Raw genomic sequence first — 16,511 nt, forward strand, 5'->3', positions numbered from 1 at the left:
ATTTTCACGTTTGAAACATTTATAATAATATCCTTACACTAAAAACTAGAATTAAGGACAAATACAGCTCTTTGGGTGTGCTTAAGTTAAAAAAAAGAAGTAAATTATGACATTTGGGCGGGAAATCGAACTATCAAATAATATGCAAGAAATCCCAATAATTCGATTCACCGCCCTAATATATGAGAGGCTTATGAGTGACTTGAAAAAAAAAATAGTTTTCTAATACAGACAGAGATCGTTTAAGTTTTTATAAAATTGCTATAATATTTTATTAGCCAGTAAGGAACTTAAAAACTATGTAAATAATCATCTACCTATACAAGTAACCTATGTCACCTCCTAGACTTAATTAAGATTAAAAAACAAAAACAACTTCCTTACATTAAACATGTGTTTTAAAATGGAATAAATTAATTTTCTGTAAGATTACGTACAAAGAAACGCAAACGTCAAACGTTGGCGCGCTTTTTGACAGTTGTTTAAAAACTTTTTTAATTTTTACGGCTCGAGGTCCGGTATTATATTATCGACGAAGGAATACTGTAACATGTTGAGGTCCAACAAAAATAACAACAAAGAAATACAACCGTACAGCCTTTTAGAGATTATTTAAAAACTTGAGCTAAACGCTACGGCCATCTAGTTATTTAGCCAGTGGTGTCATTTTTAAACAGCGGTATTTATTGGTTGTAGTTGATTTCCTTCTGCTTTCGTCTAGCGATTTCGGCGCTGGCCTCCTGGATCGCTTCCCAGAGTTTGGCTTCGGACAGGATTTGGCGGGAGAGTTCTTCAATGGCGTTTTCAGAGTCCAGGAATGAATTTAGGGCGTCGTCATCTACAAACTGGAAATATAAAATAATGCTTTTAAATAGGTAATCTGTTGTTATCCTCAACATATTTTATAATAACATTGTTTTTCAGGATGTGTTATGATATTTAACACGTTGAGTGCGAAACCAGGTCTATAGACCTTGTGTACGTCTCGCTTACCGTGCGGCTAAGAAAATTATAGTCTTCCTTGTCGTGCGAAAGTCATAACTTCAATTGGGTCCGGTGTAGGAAAGTGATGAATATATATCTATGATGTATTCTTAAAATAGAATGTAATGATGTACCTACCTTAATACCAGGTTTTTAGACCTGGTACCGCACGGAAGTAATAAAATGTCTTCACAATGCGAAACCAGGTCGAAGCACCTTGTACCCTGCGCACCTGGTACCGCACCCCACGCTAGCTTCGTGCAGCCAGTGTTGCCTCGCATTCGTAAGAAACGCACATGTCGACATGGCGTCAAGAGAAACAAACAAAATCAAAACTGCAAATTGATTATAATTTAATTTGCTACACGATTTATTGCTAATTTAAGTAATGTTTTTCGTGACAAACATTTGAAGTTGTAACTAAATGTTATTAAATAATATGTTTTCTTTAAATATAGCTTATTTAAGTATTTATGCACGTATGTCTTATTTGTAAAATATTTAGACTGAATTATTAAAACATCTTTGTTTGTTACTTTTTTAAATTTTTATTAAAACTTAATTTAAACTATCGATATTTGTATTTCACATCCCTAAAATACCCACCAGACTTCCCTACTTCAGTGCGGCACAGGGTGCATAAGCCTTGTATTTTGAATATAGCTATAATTTTTATACTAAACAAGTTATTCACGAACGCCTTCAGGTGTATGTCAATAAATGCATTATTATTAACATGCAAAGAAAAAAAACACAATATCTATTAACATGAAGCCAAAAATAAAATTAATATATCTTAAATATTACAAGGTCTTTAAGCCTTGTGCCGTCACAATGTAAGTTTTAATACCAGGTTTACTGACCTTGTACCGAAGGAATGGAAAGTATTAGAAAGTTACTGCCGCAGCAAAGGTGTTAAGAGATAATTTTTATGATCACTTTTACAAATGAAGGGTCTATTTTGGTTACTTGGGCTTTTGGAACATTTATTTATTTATTTGGTACACCAACAAAGTCACTTACATACAGGTCATACATTTATAACACATGTGCGTATATGACCTTAATTACAGGTATACACAGCATTTCTTTTTGCAATGTTAGGGTATAGTATAATACACTAGAAAAAACAAAAATCAATTGAATAGAGTTTAAGCACCGAACAATTTTATTATAAAGGATTGTTCATTTGTGTGTAATTGTTCATTTTGTAACATAATAATTTATAGGCTGATCATTAATGTATTTAGGACTGCTTATGTCGTATATTGTACGAACGACGAACGAACGAACAGTCAGAAGGCAAGCAACTGCTGGACAAGGCCTTTACCTATTTAATCTCACTGCGATTTTTGGCAAGAGAGTAAAGGGTTTTTGCAATGTGCTCCATTTGACAATAGAACCCTGGACCTCTGAGTAGAAGTGGTCACATCAGAGAATTGAACCCGGAACCTCTAGTAGAGTAAACCTACCTGTCGCTGCCTCATCAGTTCTTGGACCGGCATGCCTGGTGCACCCTGGGACCGCTTGCGACCACATCCTGAAACCAGGGGTTACCTACGTGAGTGCGACAAACGTTACATCGAATTTTGTTTCTTCGAAAACCTTTCTGCGAAGTTATTATACTGCGACGCCTTGTTATATCGATGCCTTGTTACTGCGATGTTACGTTACATCGAAAAACTTTACTGCGAACGATTTTACTGCGAAACCTTCTTTATTTGACTTAGCAGATAGATAAAAAAAATGAAATTACATACATACATACATAGAATAAAGTGGGCGGTACAAAATTATAGATGAAATAAGATTATAAATACATTACATTTTATTTACTTATTACATATATTTAACAGTTACATCCTTGATTAAATAACATAAGAATAGAAACATCAACAATCGTTCGCAGTAAAGTTTTTCGATGTAACGTAACATCGCAGTAACAAGGCATCGATATAACAAGGTGTCGCAGTATAGTAACTTCGCAGAAAGGTTTTCGAATAAACAAAATTCGATGTAACGTTTGTCGCACTCACGTAGGTAACCCGTAAAAGTAGTTCTGTAAATACAGTACTTAGTAATAGCAATACTTAATACTATAGTAATATTATTTAGTATTTATTTAAGTATTAACCGATCTTGTCAGGGCAAGGAAAACAAGGAAACAACTTAAAGGCAAAGTTCTATTTGGTGTCTAGCTAAATAAACGTACTAATATTCAAATTCAAATCATAGGTCAATAGTAAACACAAGCTAGCTTTCCCCTGGGAAACTTTGATTCTTGACTCTCATTTGTTTGGTGGTGTTGTTATCGATCAAGCTGTAGGTCCCAGCTACATACTTAGGAATTGCAGCAGTGGAAACGAGAGGTTCCATTATCTGCGTTTGAATTTAATTAATTGAATTGTACACCAAATCTCACCTGTGAAAGCATTGCAGAAGGGTCTCTTCTTGGGCGTCATCACCATCTCCTCCGAGAGCCGAGGGTCGAAGGACCTCGGGATCTGAAGACAAGACAAATACCTCATCAATCGTCATCATCATCATCATCAACAACCCTTTGTAGTCCATTGCTGGACTATGCGCCTCCTACACTTTAGTGGAGGGTTTCGCCATAATCTCCACGTATGGCAGGCGAGTTGTAGATCGCAGTTTAAAAGATTAATGTCTAGGAAATACCTTGTGAGTCACTGAAATTTTCCCGAACACTAAGATCTGGGTCTCATCAAGGCGAGAGTGTTCAGGCTTCCCACTCGGTGGACCGACGATCTGGTAACGGTCGCGGGAACCGGGAACCATCTGGATGTGGGCTGCACAGGATCGGTCGTTGTGGAAATCCTTGGGGAAAGCCTTTGTCCAGCATTGGACAGCATTTGATTGAATGAAACGACATTTGACCCAAAAACATACTTAAATAAATTACGACAGAAAACGAACAGGCTAACACTAAATTATTTAAATATGAAACGAAAATGTTTCAATTAGGTATAAACCTATTCGCATGGACCATTTTTAATTTTTTCGTAGTAAAGGACTGCTAATTTCTCTTCACAAATGAATGTTGTGCTAAAATAACATACCCTAATTAAATCATTACAAACTTCGTTATGTTGAAAAAAAGTTTTTATAATAAAGTGGCGCCCAAGTTTTATTTTGGTTTCTAGACCAACTTTTTTTAGATGGAACCTGTTAAAATCTTTTTATCCGACTGCGTCAGAAGGAGGGTTATGTTTTTAGATGGTATTGATTAGTTAATTAAAAATATAATAGGTATTATGGCATCCTTGAAAGAAAGTTACCTGTTGAAAATATTTTTTTACCAATTTATACAATGAAAAACATACCGTGGCCGAATAGCAGCAGTCCACCAAAATAACGAACACGGCGAACAGCACGTAAACGCGGGAAACGGGCGCCATGACGGGATATCTGACAGCTGCTGAGCAAAGATGGCCGACCTGAAAAAAAATGAAATAATTTTATGAGAACTGACGGCCGAAGGGGCAGCAAGGTTCTGGAGTGGAGGCCGCGTACCGGAAAATGCAGCGTAGGACTACCTACAAGGTGGACCGACGACATCTTAAATGTTGTAGGAAAGCGCTGGATGCAGGCCGCTACCACAACCGGTCAACATGAAAGTCATTGAGGGAGGCCTATGTTCAGCAGTGGACGTTCTACGGCTAAAATGACAAATTTTGTAGAAACCGACAAAATTGACATACATGATGCGTGCTGCGTTCACTTCGACCTGACCGCAGACCGCATTCAGTGTGTTCAATCCTTTAAACTATAATTTAATTTATTAAATCAAGTCACAAAGCCCAACGACAATAAAACACTCAATACCAAGATTAATTTCTTATTACGACGCTCATATTTTGGAGCCCCGCTGAGCACAGCGGTCGGCTTTATTATGGGAATATGCCTGAAGAATAAAATAAATATTATTCAGCCTCTGAAATTCAAGAAATGTTCTCAAAGAACAAGGAGGTTCTAATTTTCACGCTATTTTAAGTTCCGACGAAAAAGGAAGTATTTAATTTAATATTTTAAAATCTCAACTCAATTTAAATTATAGATTGAACTTCAATATTTAACAATAAATAATCATTCAACTAAAATACGTTTATTAATGAGTTACATTAATTAATGTCTTACTATTTTAGTTGAAATGGAACGCGAAAGTTTAAAATCTTAAAATAATCATTCACTTTAGTTTAGATAAGACATAGATTAAGAAAAAAATAGCGATAATTAATTAATTTTAAATTTAAAAAAAAAATTGAATTGTCAGGTGGGAATCGAACAAAGGATTTATTTTTCAAGTTATTTAAATAAAAAAAATGCTTGTTACCTTTCCCCCTTAATAAGAAGTGATACACCCTAGTTGAACTCCTAAATTGTCATTTAGTATGGAAATGTCGTTTAATCCGGGGTTCTTCCTAGGCGTAACTTTTTATTCATAAGGGGTGTTCAATAAGATACTAATTTATTTTTACCATCTGTAATATTGTGTTTGTTCCGGCGTTTCTTCTCAGCACTTGCCATATGTTTGTCTCGAAGCGCTGGTAGGGCCCAAAAGATAAGGAGACATGTAAAGTGCCCCATAAGGGCTACCTTTTCTTTTTTTATATTTACTATATTTGACGTTCATAAGTGCCACTTGTGGTCTAAACTGAATAAATATTTTTGATTTTAATTTTGTAAGGTCGTGCCAATAAATAAATAATAAAAATCACGAAACTAAAGTACCTAGACGTTACATGTCTTCAAAAAGCAGCTACCAAATTGGTAGAGGGCAAGTTAAACTCAAAAGTTAAGCGCTCATTGCTAATATTGTTAACTAACTTAACTCCGTTGATTGCTATCCACCTGCTAAATAAACTGCCAGTTAAATGCGTTACGAGTTTGTCCTTTCGATCAATTAGGAGAGTTCTATCCTACAGTTCGGGTAATTGTGTAAATAACTGAGTTTACAAAGAGTTTTACACAGACATAAAAAAGTCGTGAAAGTAATTTATTTTCTGCTATTTAGGTTTCGTAAAGCGCTTTAAACGTCATAATATTACTTCAATAATATTGCTTTGGGACTATAATGGGACCAATACTTGAAGAAGCAGCGCAAGAAACTTGCACCAAGTCAGTCCTATCCCGTCTGGCCAGCAGCGTGGGGAGTGTTTTTATTTATCCACAACGAGGAAGCTCTTGGCCTGTATCTCACCGGATGGTAAGTGATGATCAGGCCGAAGGTGGAAGCGAGCTTCACCCGGAATCCTCAACCACAGAGGAACTGGCTATCTCACCTCTAACTGCCGGAACACAACAATGCTGTTAACATTGTTGTTATGGCGACAGACTTAGGTAAGATGGTGGTAGCGAGCCAGGCGGACTTGGAACAAGCCCTACCACCAACCAAACCAAACAGAAAATTCTGCCCCCACTGGGAATCGAACCCGGGATCTCTGTGTCTGAAGCAGGTGGTCTAACCACTAGACCACAGAGGCGGTGTAGGCCAAATCCTCAATTTGCCTCTGGTAAATTAGATAGTCGTGATCCTGCAGTGGAGACTAAATGACCTGATGATGATGCCCTTAACTTAAAGAGTTTAAACTGCTCTTGCTTGCTGTCAAGCAGTAGACCCTTCGAAACTCCTCCTATGTTCTTCTGATTAATTTCGTTGCGGGTCCAATGACAGTTTAACTTTCCCCCGGGACAAACTTGACCTTCACTGGTTGGATTATTGGCGGTCAAACTGTAGATCCTGGCTACACAGGAGTTGCAGCGGTGAGAGCGAGAGGTGGGAATAGTCCCGTAATTTGTATTTTTTATGAAAACAGCTGTTTGTGAGACTTTCTCCCTAATTGCAAACGCTTCTGTAAGTATAATGATTTTCCATTTATTTGTAATAATATTATCTCCATTTCCATGCAAATCGGTGATTTTAGATCGATCCGATAAAAACGAATGGGTTTGAGAGCTTTTTTTCGGTAATTTGATCAGACCTACTTGATTGAACTTTACGTAAGTAAACATAAAGAAAGCTTAGTTTTATAGTTAACACTGTGGTAATTTAAATAAATAAATACCTATAGGAAACTGGTTGAACGATGTATTCCTATGGGTTACTTCCTAAAATTGTTACGTTCATATTGCGAAAACCGGAACTATTATAGTAGAACAAAATTCTGGCACACAATTTCTAATTTATAGCCTGTGAAATTAATTTTCACTAGCTTCAATTTTCCTGGCAGCAAGGTTCTGGAGTGGAGGCCGTACCGGAAAACGCAGTGTGGTCGTCCACCCACAAGGCGGACCGACGATCTCATAAAGGTAGCAGGAAGGCGCTGGATGCAGGCGATGTGAAAATCATTGGGGGAGGCCTATGTTCAGCAGTGGTCAGTCCTGTGGCTAAAATAATGATGACTTCTAGCCTATTATAATATCAGTGCCACACCTACTTCTGGAAACACCGCGTTATTACAAGTATTACACCCAAATTGCTATGACATCTACATTATGGCAATTGTTTTATTACAGCCTGTAATAAAATTTATGACAAGGCGAGCCACGCAATACTATCTTATTACGGTAATACTAAATATTATGACAAGTAAACAAGTCGTAAGGGCCCTTTCCTATGGCACTCCAGTTTTGCGGAATCCTGCATTACAGGATATCTGACAATCCCGATTTTGCGGTATTGCAAAAAACGTACCATGCAGGACGTTGTACTAATGGGAACAAGTCTACTAAAAATTACTTGGAATTAAACAGGATCCTGTTTTTGCTGGTCCAGTTTAATGAAAACCCGTTTTTTCCTATAAATCTTCTAAATATACTATAATATAACTCAAAGGTGACTGACTGACTGACTGACTGACATAGTGATCTATCAATGCACAGCCCAAACCACTGGACGGATCGGGCTGAAATTTGGCATGCAGGTAGATGTTATGACGTAGGCATCCGCTAAGAAAGGATTTTACGATACTCCACCTCTAAGGGGGTAAAACGGCATCCACGCGTACGAAGTCGCGGGCGGCCGCTACTTATAATCTAGTTTTGACTGCAGGTTTGTCTGCGCGAATTGCTATTTGCCAAAGAAAGTCTTCCAGGCTGTAGTAATATCGAAGATAAGCTTTATTTTTAATTGAAAAACCAGAAAAAATAACTAGAAATGTTTGTGAAATACTCATTGCGTATTGTGTTATAATGGACATTAGACGAAGAAGGTACACTTATTTTTTAACCGACTTCAACAAAAGGAGGTTCAATTCGGTTGGTATAATATTTTTTTAACATGGCGTCGTGCGGTTTGATTAAGGGTTTGATAGTGTTGGAATCGCACGAAAAAGAAATAATCCACCATTATTAAAAGAAACTAAATCAAAACTGCCACACGCTCCACTTTTCCGCTTAAGGGCATTTCTACTGTACGGTGTATTTTTTCTCAATTCGGTGCTAAAATTTATATTTAGTTTTTTAAGTAGTTTCAATACAAAAAAATAAATGTTACTCCATTCTGAATGTAAAAATAGCATTGTCACTAAATATTGTTAAGTGGTTTATGAGAAATGTTAAGCATCGAATTGAGAGAGCACTGAATTGAGAAAATGAATCACGGAATTGAGAAATGAATCTCCAAATATAAAAATCGCTCCGCAAACTTAGAATTGATGACATTATGAAGTAATACCTAATGTATTTCAATAATTAATATAATAAATACTTAAAACGTTTTGATATCTGATTGCTGGTCTATTATTTAGATGGTTCATTTTAGGTTTATGTGTCTGAAATACTAATGGAATAAAACAAAAATCCTAATCAATATGTTTATTTTTTTAATAAGGAACTATAATAAATTCTTAATTTTTATATATTATTTTAATTTTATTTAAATAAAACAAATAAAGACATAACACAGGGTCTCTTTGTTTATTTATTCTTAACCTTAAACATAAAACAAATATTGCAAAACCCAAGAGCTAGATTATATCGGACGTCAGTTTGTACACGATTAAAATGGCACTCAAATAGCTGAAATACAACAAGGCACCAGGTGTTACGTTACGGCATTATAGCTGAGCTTCGCCGGTACTAAAGGCTCTACAGAAGCAGTTCAATTCCGTCATTCTCGAAGAAAAAACGCCTCCGGCATGGCACAGAAGTGTGGTGATAGCATTATAGACTCATCTCACTTATAAGGCGTGTTTACAAGCTGTTTTCGAGAGTCCTTACGAATCATCTCGCTCGCAGACTCAACGACTTCCAGTCTTCCGAACAAGCTTGTTTCCGAAAAGGCTTTAGTATTATGGTACACACACAGGTACGCTACGGCAGATTATACAGAAGACCAAGGAGTCGCGATATCGGGGATGATATCGGAGTCATGGCCTCCGTAGAGCCTTTCAACAAGTGGGTCTCAAAATGAACATGGACAAGACAAAAATCATGTCAAATGTCCGTGTTGCACCCACTCCTCTGAAGGTTGGAGACTACACTCGAAGTTGTTGACAATTGTGTATACCTGGGACAAGAGTCCAGATAGTTAGGTCCAACTTTGAGAAAGAGGTCTATCGCTGAATTCAACTCAGCTAAGCATCGATCGGGAAGCTTCGCTATTACGTCTGAAATACCGCAGCGTCTTAAGACAAAAGTCTTCTACCAGTGTGTGTTGCCAGTGATAATGTATGGATGTGAAACTTGGTCGCTTAAAGTGACCGGCATAGTCCGTAAAATTGCATAAATCAAGTAGCAGTGGGCGGGGCACATAGCTCGTACAGATAATGTCTGTAGGGACTGAAAAGTTGTCGAGTGAACCACGGACCAGTGAGCAGGCCCCCACTAGGTAGACCGACGATCTGGTGAAGGTCGAGGGAAGAACCTGGAAGAATTATTTTAATAAGATAGCAATAGCAGTGTTTTTTTTTTAATGAAACCTTAAAAAAATAGTTTTATTGTCTTCTGTCCAATTACTGGTACGGTCCAATGATTGGTAGTTCACCCTATTATTATGCTCTATTGATTTCATTATTATTTTAAGTTACACAAACAATTTATAGCACAATAAAAGTATCTATTTTCATTTAATGTCAATTCGGTGTACGTGTTTTCTCAATTCGATGCCCCATATTCCGCGGAATTGAGATCCACGGAATTGAGGAAAAATCACATTTCATCAAATTCCTACTCGAAAATATTATAAATTACAACGATTTCTACCAAACGTAATGGCAGATATCAGTTAAATACTTAATTAATTCAGCAGTAATCTCATTAAATACTTCATGAACATTATTAATATCGCACACCGGTTTGAGAAATGACCAGTGACCAAAAATTCTGAGTGATTTCAAACCTCTGAAAAATGCTCCTCAAAGCGACTGATCCCTCTTTTATACTGCTCGACCACTCGAGTGCAACTGCTAGTTTATGGGAATCAGGCGTGGGTGTTCGTATTGTTCGTTGTTAGTGATATAGGAGCACAAAAGTAAAAATCACGGAATTGAGGCACACACGTCGGACAAAATTTAAATGTGTTACTGTATTAAAACCCAAGGACTTGCAATAAAGAAACTCATTTATATAGCTTTATTAACTATCCCTTGTTCTGTGAATGTGGGTTTCATAATGGGGAAGTTATTATTTCAAAAGTAATGAAGCAAAAACGAGTTAATTCTGGAAACCGGACACTCCATTTTAGGCCAAATTTCGCCCGTTTTTGAACTTTCGGATTTTTTCAAGGCGAGATGTAAAACCTGACGGTCTTCTAAATATGCTCTCCATCAAGTCAAGAGTTCTATAAATACGTGTGATTTTTTTCAAGTCCGTACTTCAATTTTAAAGGTACTTTTTTCGCCCCAGTAGGTCGATCGGTCGTCCCCGTAGAAATGCCCTTAACACACTTATTTAAAAAGTCTATAAAACGAGAGAGAGAGAAATAAAATAATGTTAAATTCGTAGGAGAACCAAAGTAACCGACATAGCCCGCAGCATTGCTAAAATCAAGTGGCAGCGGGCAGGGCACTTAGCTCGCAGAGCTGATGGCCGCTGGGGCAGAAAAGTTCTCGAGTGGCGACCACTGGCCAAGACGTAGCGTGGACAGGCCTCCCACTAGGTGGACCGACGATCTGGTGAAGGTCGCGGGAAGCACCTGGATGAGGGCGGGACAGGCCGTTCTGGAAATCCTTGGGGAGGTTTTCCAGTAATGGATTTGAAGTAATTTATGAGTTTCTTTTTTACAGAGGTCCTACTGATACCAAACTATTTCATGGCAAATGAGTTGCCTGAAGATATTGTGGTTTGATTTTAAACGAAAGAGAACAAACGCAACAATAATTGTGTTTCAATGTATATTTTCCATTAAAAACTTGATTGCAACGTGAGGTTCGCGATGCAATTGGAAGTAAAAAATATTATTCATTGTACACTATTTATTTTTCATATTGTGGAGCCTTTTATATTTCTGTTATTGTGAAACTGATTACCTACAAAATAATATATAGAGATATTCCTACTTCCCTTCAAGTAATCCACATCTATAAAAGCGAAAGGTCACTGATTGAGTCACTGATTGACTGACTCACTCACTCATCACGAAATCTCAGAAACTACAAGTTCTAGGAGTCTCAAATTTTGCATGAGGGTTCTTTTTAGACCGTAGGTGCTCACTAAGATGGGATTTTGCAAAATTCAACTCCTAAGGGGGTAAAACGGATTCCACGCGTACGAAGTTGCGGGCGGCCGCTAGTCGATATAAAAAGTGAAATACCACTCTCTGATTAATCACTAAGTCTCAGAAACTAAAGCACCTACCAACTTGAAATTTGGCAGGTAGGTTCCTTAAAGGGTAACAACCATCCGCTTAGAACAGATTTTTACGAAACTCCACCTCTAAAGGGGGTAAAACGGGATCCACGTGTACGAAGTCGCGGGCGGGCGCTAGTTGTACTATGTTCCCCCAAATTCGTCCCACTGGACTTCATTATAATACAATAGAATGCCTTATCAAAGGCTTGGGAGCGCATGTTTTATTAACGACCGATTATTAGCTTATCTGAGATTTAAACTACAATACTGGTCTCAGGCATGATTCGGCCATTTTAACTGTGCTAGAGAATCCTTTCAAATCAATTCAAATAGTTTATTCAGTACCCAGGGCGCTAAACGTCCCAAATGTAGCCTCCCCTGCCACCATTTCTGGGCAACACATGGGCTGGTGCTGAGAAGAAGTGGCGGAAGAAACTCAGTCATCTCTAACCGTATGAAAGTGAACACTTTGAGAAAAAACTTTAAGAAAAAGTGAAATGGTGGTCGTATGTGCTCATAGGTCCCTTTAAAAACTGTAACCTAACTAGTTGACTACGGAAAAAAATATTAAAAGAACACAACCGTAATTCAATTGTAACAAAGATTCGACCTGTTGCGAACTTTTTGGCTACTTTGGGTGTCACAATTATTTGACGCTGATTCAAAATAGACATGACCTTTACGATATCTTAATCTGGCTTAGTGACAACAATTAGTTAGATTTATCAATTAATTTGATTATTAATTTGATGACTAAGCGACGATTAGTACGGTGAAGGTGTCGGACTGGCCGACTCGTGATCCGAGGAACGCAGGTTCGATCCCCGCCACCGCTCGACTATTGTGGTGAGCCCACGTAACACATAGGTATTTAGCTTACCACGAGGGATTAACGGGATTATTATTCATTTGAATAAAAAAAAAACTTAGACATGACAGAATATCAGAAACTAGCTGTGCCCGCGACTTCGTACGCGTGAAAATAGTTTGAATAATATTTCCCGTTTTTGCAACATTTTTCTTTACTGCTCTGCCCCTATTAGCTGTGTGTTGTTGTTATATAGCCTAAAGCCTTCCTTGATAAATGGGCTATCCAACATAAAAATATATTTACAAATCGGACCAGTAGTTTCTGAGATAAGCGCAGTTCAAACAAACAAACTCTTCAGCTTTATAATAATAGACAAGTATGAATAACTAGTATTCACAAACATTACTATGAGGTCTCACAGTGCGCGTGGACGCACAGGGTGACACACAAACCAATCACAGACCTCTATTCAACTGTGCGTTTGATTTGCTACTTTAAGCAAACATCGTTTGTGAATACGGGCACGGGCGTTATTAAGTTAACATAAAATGTTATCCCTACTTACAAGTATGGTGACAGGGCATTTTTATGTGGTTTTAATGGAACTCCCATGTTGTGGTGATGCGATACAAGATGCAACACAAATGTGCATGTAAAAATATAATATTAGCATGTATAATAAACTAAGTATCAGTACTAGTTTTAGATCGCGGTTTTTCCCGGATTAATTTTGATATGCCATGGGTTTTGCTTACACTTTCATTGGTTTTAATTCTTTTTCTATAGGTAATAAAAAAGCATCTCTTTTAATATAACACTTTTTCAGTGAAATTATTGTCAAAATCTGTCCAGCCGTTTTGGAGATAAGCAAGTGCAGATAGAGAAAATGTTGTAGAAAATACCTACGATTGAAAGTTTTAAAAATAATTGTTTTGCATTAAACTTTATTATTTGTACCTAATGAAGAAAGATAATAATAATTCTGCAAAATCTACACTTTTATAGGGAGTTTTCAGAATTAATTTAAATTATTTTAAGGGACTTTTTTGTAAAAAATATTCTTCTTCTCCGTCACAATTATCCTCAAATTAAAATTCTTTACAAGTTACGTAGGCTCATAGCCCACTTCTACACATCCCAAACACAACTAGTCCACTGCAAATCAAAAACTATCCTAACATCAAAAAAATCCCCCAAATTCAAAGTCAAATGTCAATAATTCTTCATTTGCGTCGACTATTAAAAATACTGCTTACAAATCGTCAAATACTAAAAAAAATCTCTCTCTCATGGAGCCTTTACACGTCTAATCTCCACACAGAAACAAATATCCACTTACCTGGACTTCTTCCGGGAAGAATGGACACTGTACCTGGACTCCAAAGACTGAATGCAGGCGTCGGGAACGCGCCTGTTATATAGGGAACCGTGGGCACGGGACAGGGGACGAATGGAGTCGGTACCATCCACGCGGGGATGAAAAATATTTTGAGAAAACAATTGCAGGCAGCGTGAAGGGAAAAAATAATGTTAGCCAGGTAAAACTATTTATTTGTATATTATTGTAACTATGTATTTTTATTTATTTTGTAGACACACATTGTCTGAAAAAGTTTTATTTTATTTGAGTGTAGGTTTTTATCTATGGAACTAAGTGAAGAGATATTTTAATACCCTCGTCGTTTCGGTCAAATTATCACCGTGAGATAAATCTTTCTTTTTTACACTTTTATAAAGGGAAAAAGACAGACAACGTAGTTTATTCTTATCTATGAAGAGACATATTATCGGTCACGGTGACAAAAGTCACCGGAGCGCGCGCGCCTTTACGTAATGCGACTACGAAGCTAGTGCACTACGACGCCTAGGCTACTACGAATCGTAGTCTGCTACGATGCGTAGTCAGCTACGATGCGTAGGCGACTACGACAAGTACCCTACTACGACTCAAAGGTGCCTACGACGCGTAGTCAGCTACGACGCGTAGGCGACTACGACGCGAAGGAGCCTACTACGACGCGTAGTCTGCTACGACTCGTAGCCAACTACGACGTGTAGCTACTACGACAACGAGAAGACAACTACGACCCGAAGGTGACTATGAAGCGTAGTCTACTACGACGCGTAGGCTGCTACGACGTGTAGACGACCTACTACGGCGCGTAGCCGACTACAACGCGTAGCTTCTACTACGACAACGTGTAGGCGACTACGAAACAACTACGACGCGTAGTCTACTATGACGCTGAGTTTGTCATTCGCCAAGAACAACGGGTTAAATATTGAGCATAAATCTTATTTATTTACTTATTGAGAAACTCAACAATAAATTTTTCAATTTACATGGTTGAAAAATGAAATTAGGGATACTTATGCCCGTTTTCACCATCAATAAAATTCCTGTTATGTTTTAAATAAACCATAGAGGTCACTAAAATTAGGGATTGATGGTGAAAACGGGGATTAGTCAATTACTGAGTTTCATAACTGCTACAAATTCTTCATTTTGTTCGTGGAATCCCAGTACTTTCTTACTTTTTTAAAGTCCTTTTGGACATTCGTCATAATTATATTTTTTTAAATTTGAATAAATAAATATTGGACGTTGTCTACTCACGGACATTGCCCGCGGGCGGCGTGACCGGAGGGAGCGGCGAGCGTTCGGCGAACGAACGAGCAATGTTCGGTTCGCGAGCGAACATCGAAGAAGACGATCCTGACGCACTCTCAAAATCAAAATCAAAAAATCAAATCAAACTCTCTTCAACGACTTTGCACTAAACGGTCTCAATATCATTGTTAATTTATACCGAATAGACAATTAATTGTATACAGTCCACTCTTTCATTTAATTAACTTCCACTACACTCACTATCGAAGTAACAGACGTGTAGTCCAGCAGTGGACGTCATTTGGCTGAAAAGAAAGAAAGAAAGAAAGAAATATTGATAATAAATAAATAAATACGTTGTAAATATTGATTGTCTTCTAGCGTATGTCTTGTTGGTTGTCCTATTAAAAAAAATCATACATTGTGAAACTCTGGCGACTCCACGCCGCTTCTGTCCCGGGACCGCCCGCGGCGACCTCTCACGGCGTCCGTCAGAAAAGCCCACATTACCCGGGACAATCGAGTGCATAGACTATTAACCACGGCAAATGTTGTGCGCCACTTTAGCCATCGTTTACCCTATACTTAATCGTTGAATTATGGTGTAACTATTAGGAAAGTTAGCATTAAAGACTTCTAGCAAAATAAGAGAAAATTAATGCAGAAGAATAAGAAGAAATAAAAAACTATTAAGGAATTGAAGAATTAAAATACTCGCAGAACAGAATTCCATAACAATTCGTAATTTTTTTGCAGTTATTACAGGATTTTTGTTTATTTAAATATATAGGTTCCTTTGACGGATAAAATATCTTATCTACGTGTATTACTTTAGCCTTAATAAGTAGCTAATGTCAAAATCGAAAATCTAACTCGATCTTTATTAACCTAACCTAATCTAATTTTGAATTAGTACATTAATAAAATAAATTTCATTAATAATGCTCATAAAGAAACGCTTCAGCCAACTCAGTCAGCACTCTATTGGTTTAAATACAATATTTCTAATTTATGATTGTTAATAACGTCCGTATTTACAAACATATGAGATCGCACAGTGCGCGTGGATGCATAGGATGTTACACGAACCAATTACAGAGCTCTATTCAACGCTGTGCGTTCGATTTGCTGCTTCACTTAAGCAATTATCGTTTATGAATACGGGAGTTATTCCCATTGTAACGTCGAACGTCACTAAATGCTGACGAAACAAAAAAATAATGAGACATCTTCAACATTTCAGGGAAAAATTATTAGGCAGGTTGGAACACGTTATTATTTTAACGTAATTGT

General features: G+C 37.4%; 1 protein-coding gene across 1 annotated transcript; it reads right to left on the reverse strand.

The window, feature by feature from the left end:
* Positions 1-14: 14 nt before the first annotated feature.
* On the reverse strand, positions 15-13,980 carry LOC135086200 (cardioactive peptide). Its single transcript, XM_063981000.1, has 5 exons — positions 13,947-13,980; positions 4,329-4,442; positions 3,407-3,488; positions 2,457-2,524; positions 15-845 (listed from the first exon to the last, which is right to left on the reverse strand). Exons 2-5 carry the CDS (start codon positions 4,401-4,403, stop codon positions 684-686), a joined length of 387 nt encoding a protein of 128 aa, XP_063837070.1. The 5' UTR covers positions 4,404-4,442; positions 13,947-13,980; the 3' UTR covers positions 15-683.
* Positions 13,981-16,511: the final 2,531 nt, after the last annotated feature.

This window comes from Ostrinia nubilalis, chromosome 30 (genome assembly GCF_963855985.1).
Source record: "Ostrinia nubilalis chromosome 30, ilOstNubi1.1, whole genome shotgun sequence".
NCBI lineage: Eukaryota > Metazoa > Arthropoda > Insecta > Lepidoptera > Crambidae > Ostrinia > Ostrinia nubilalis.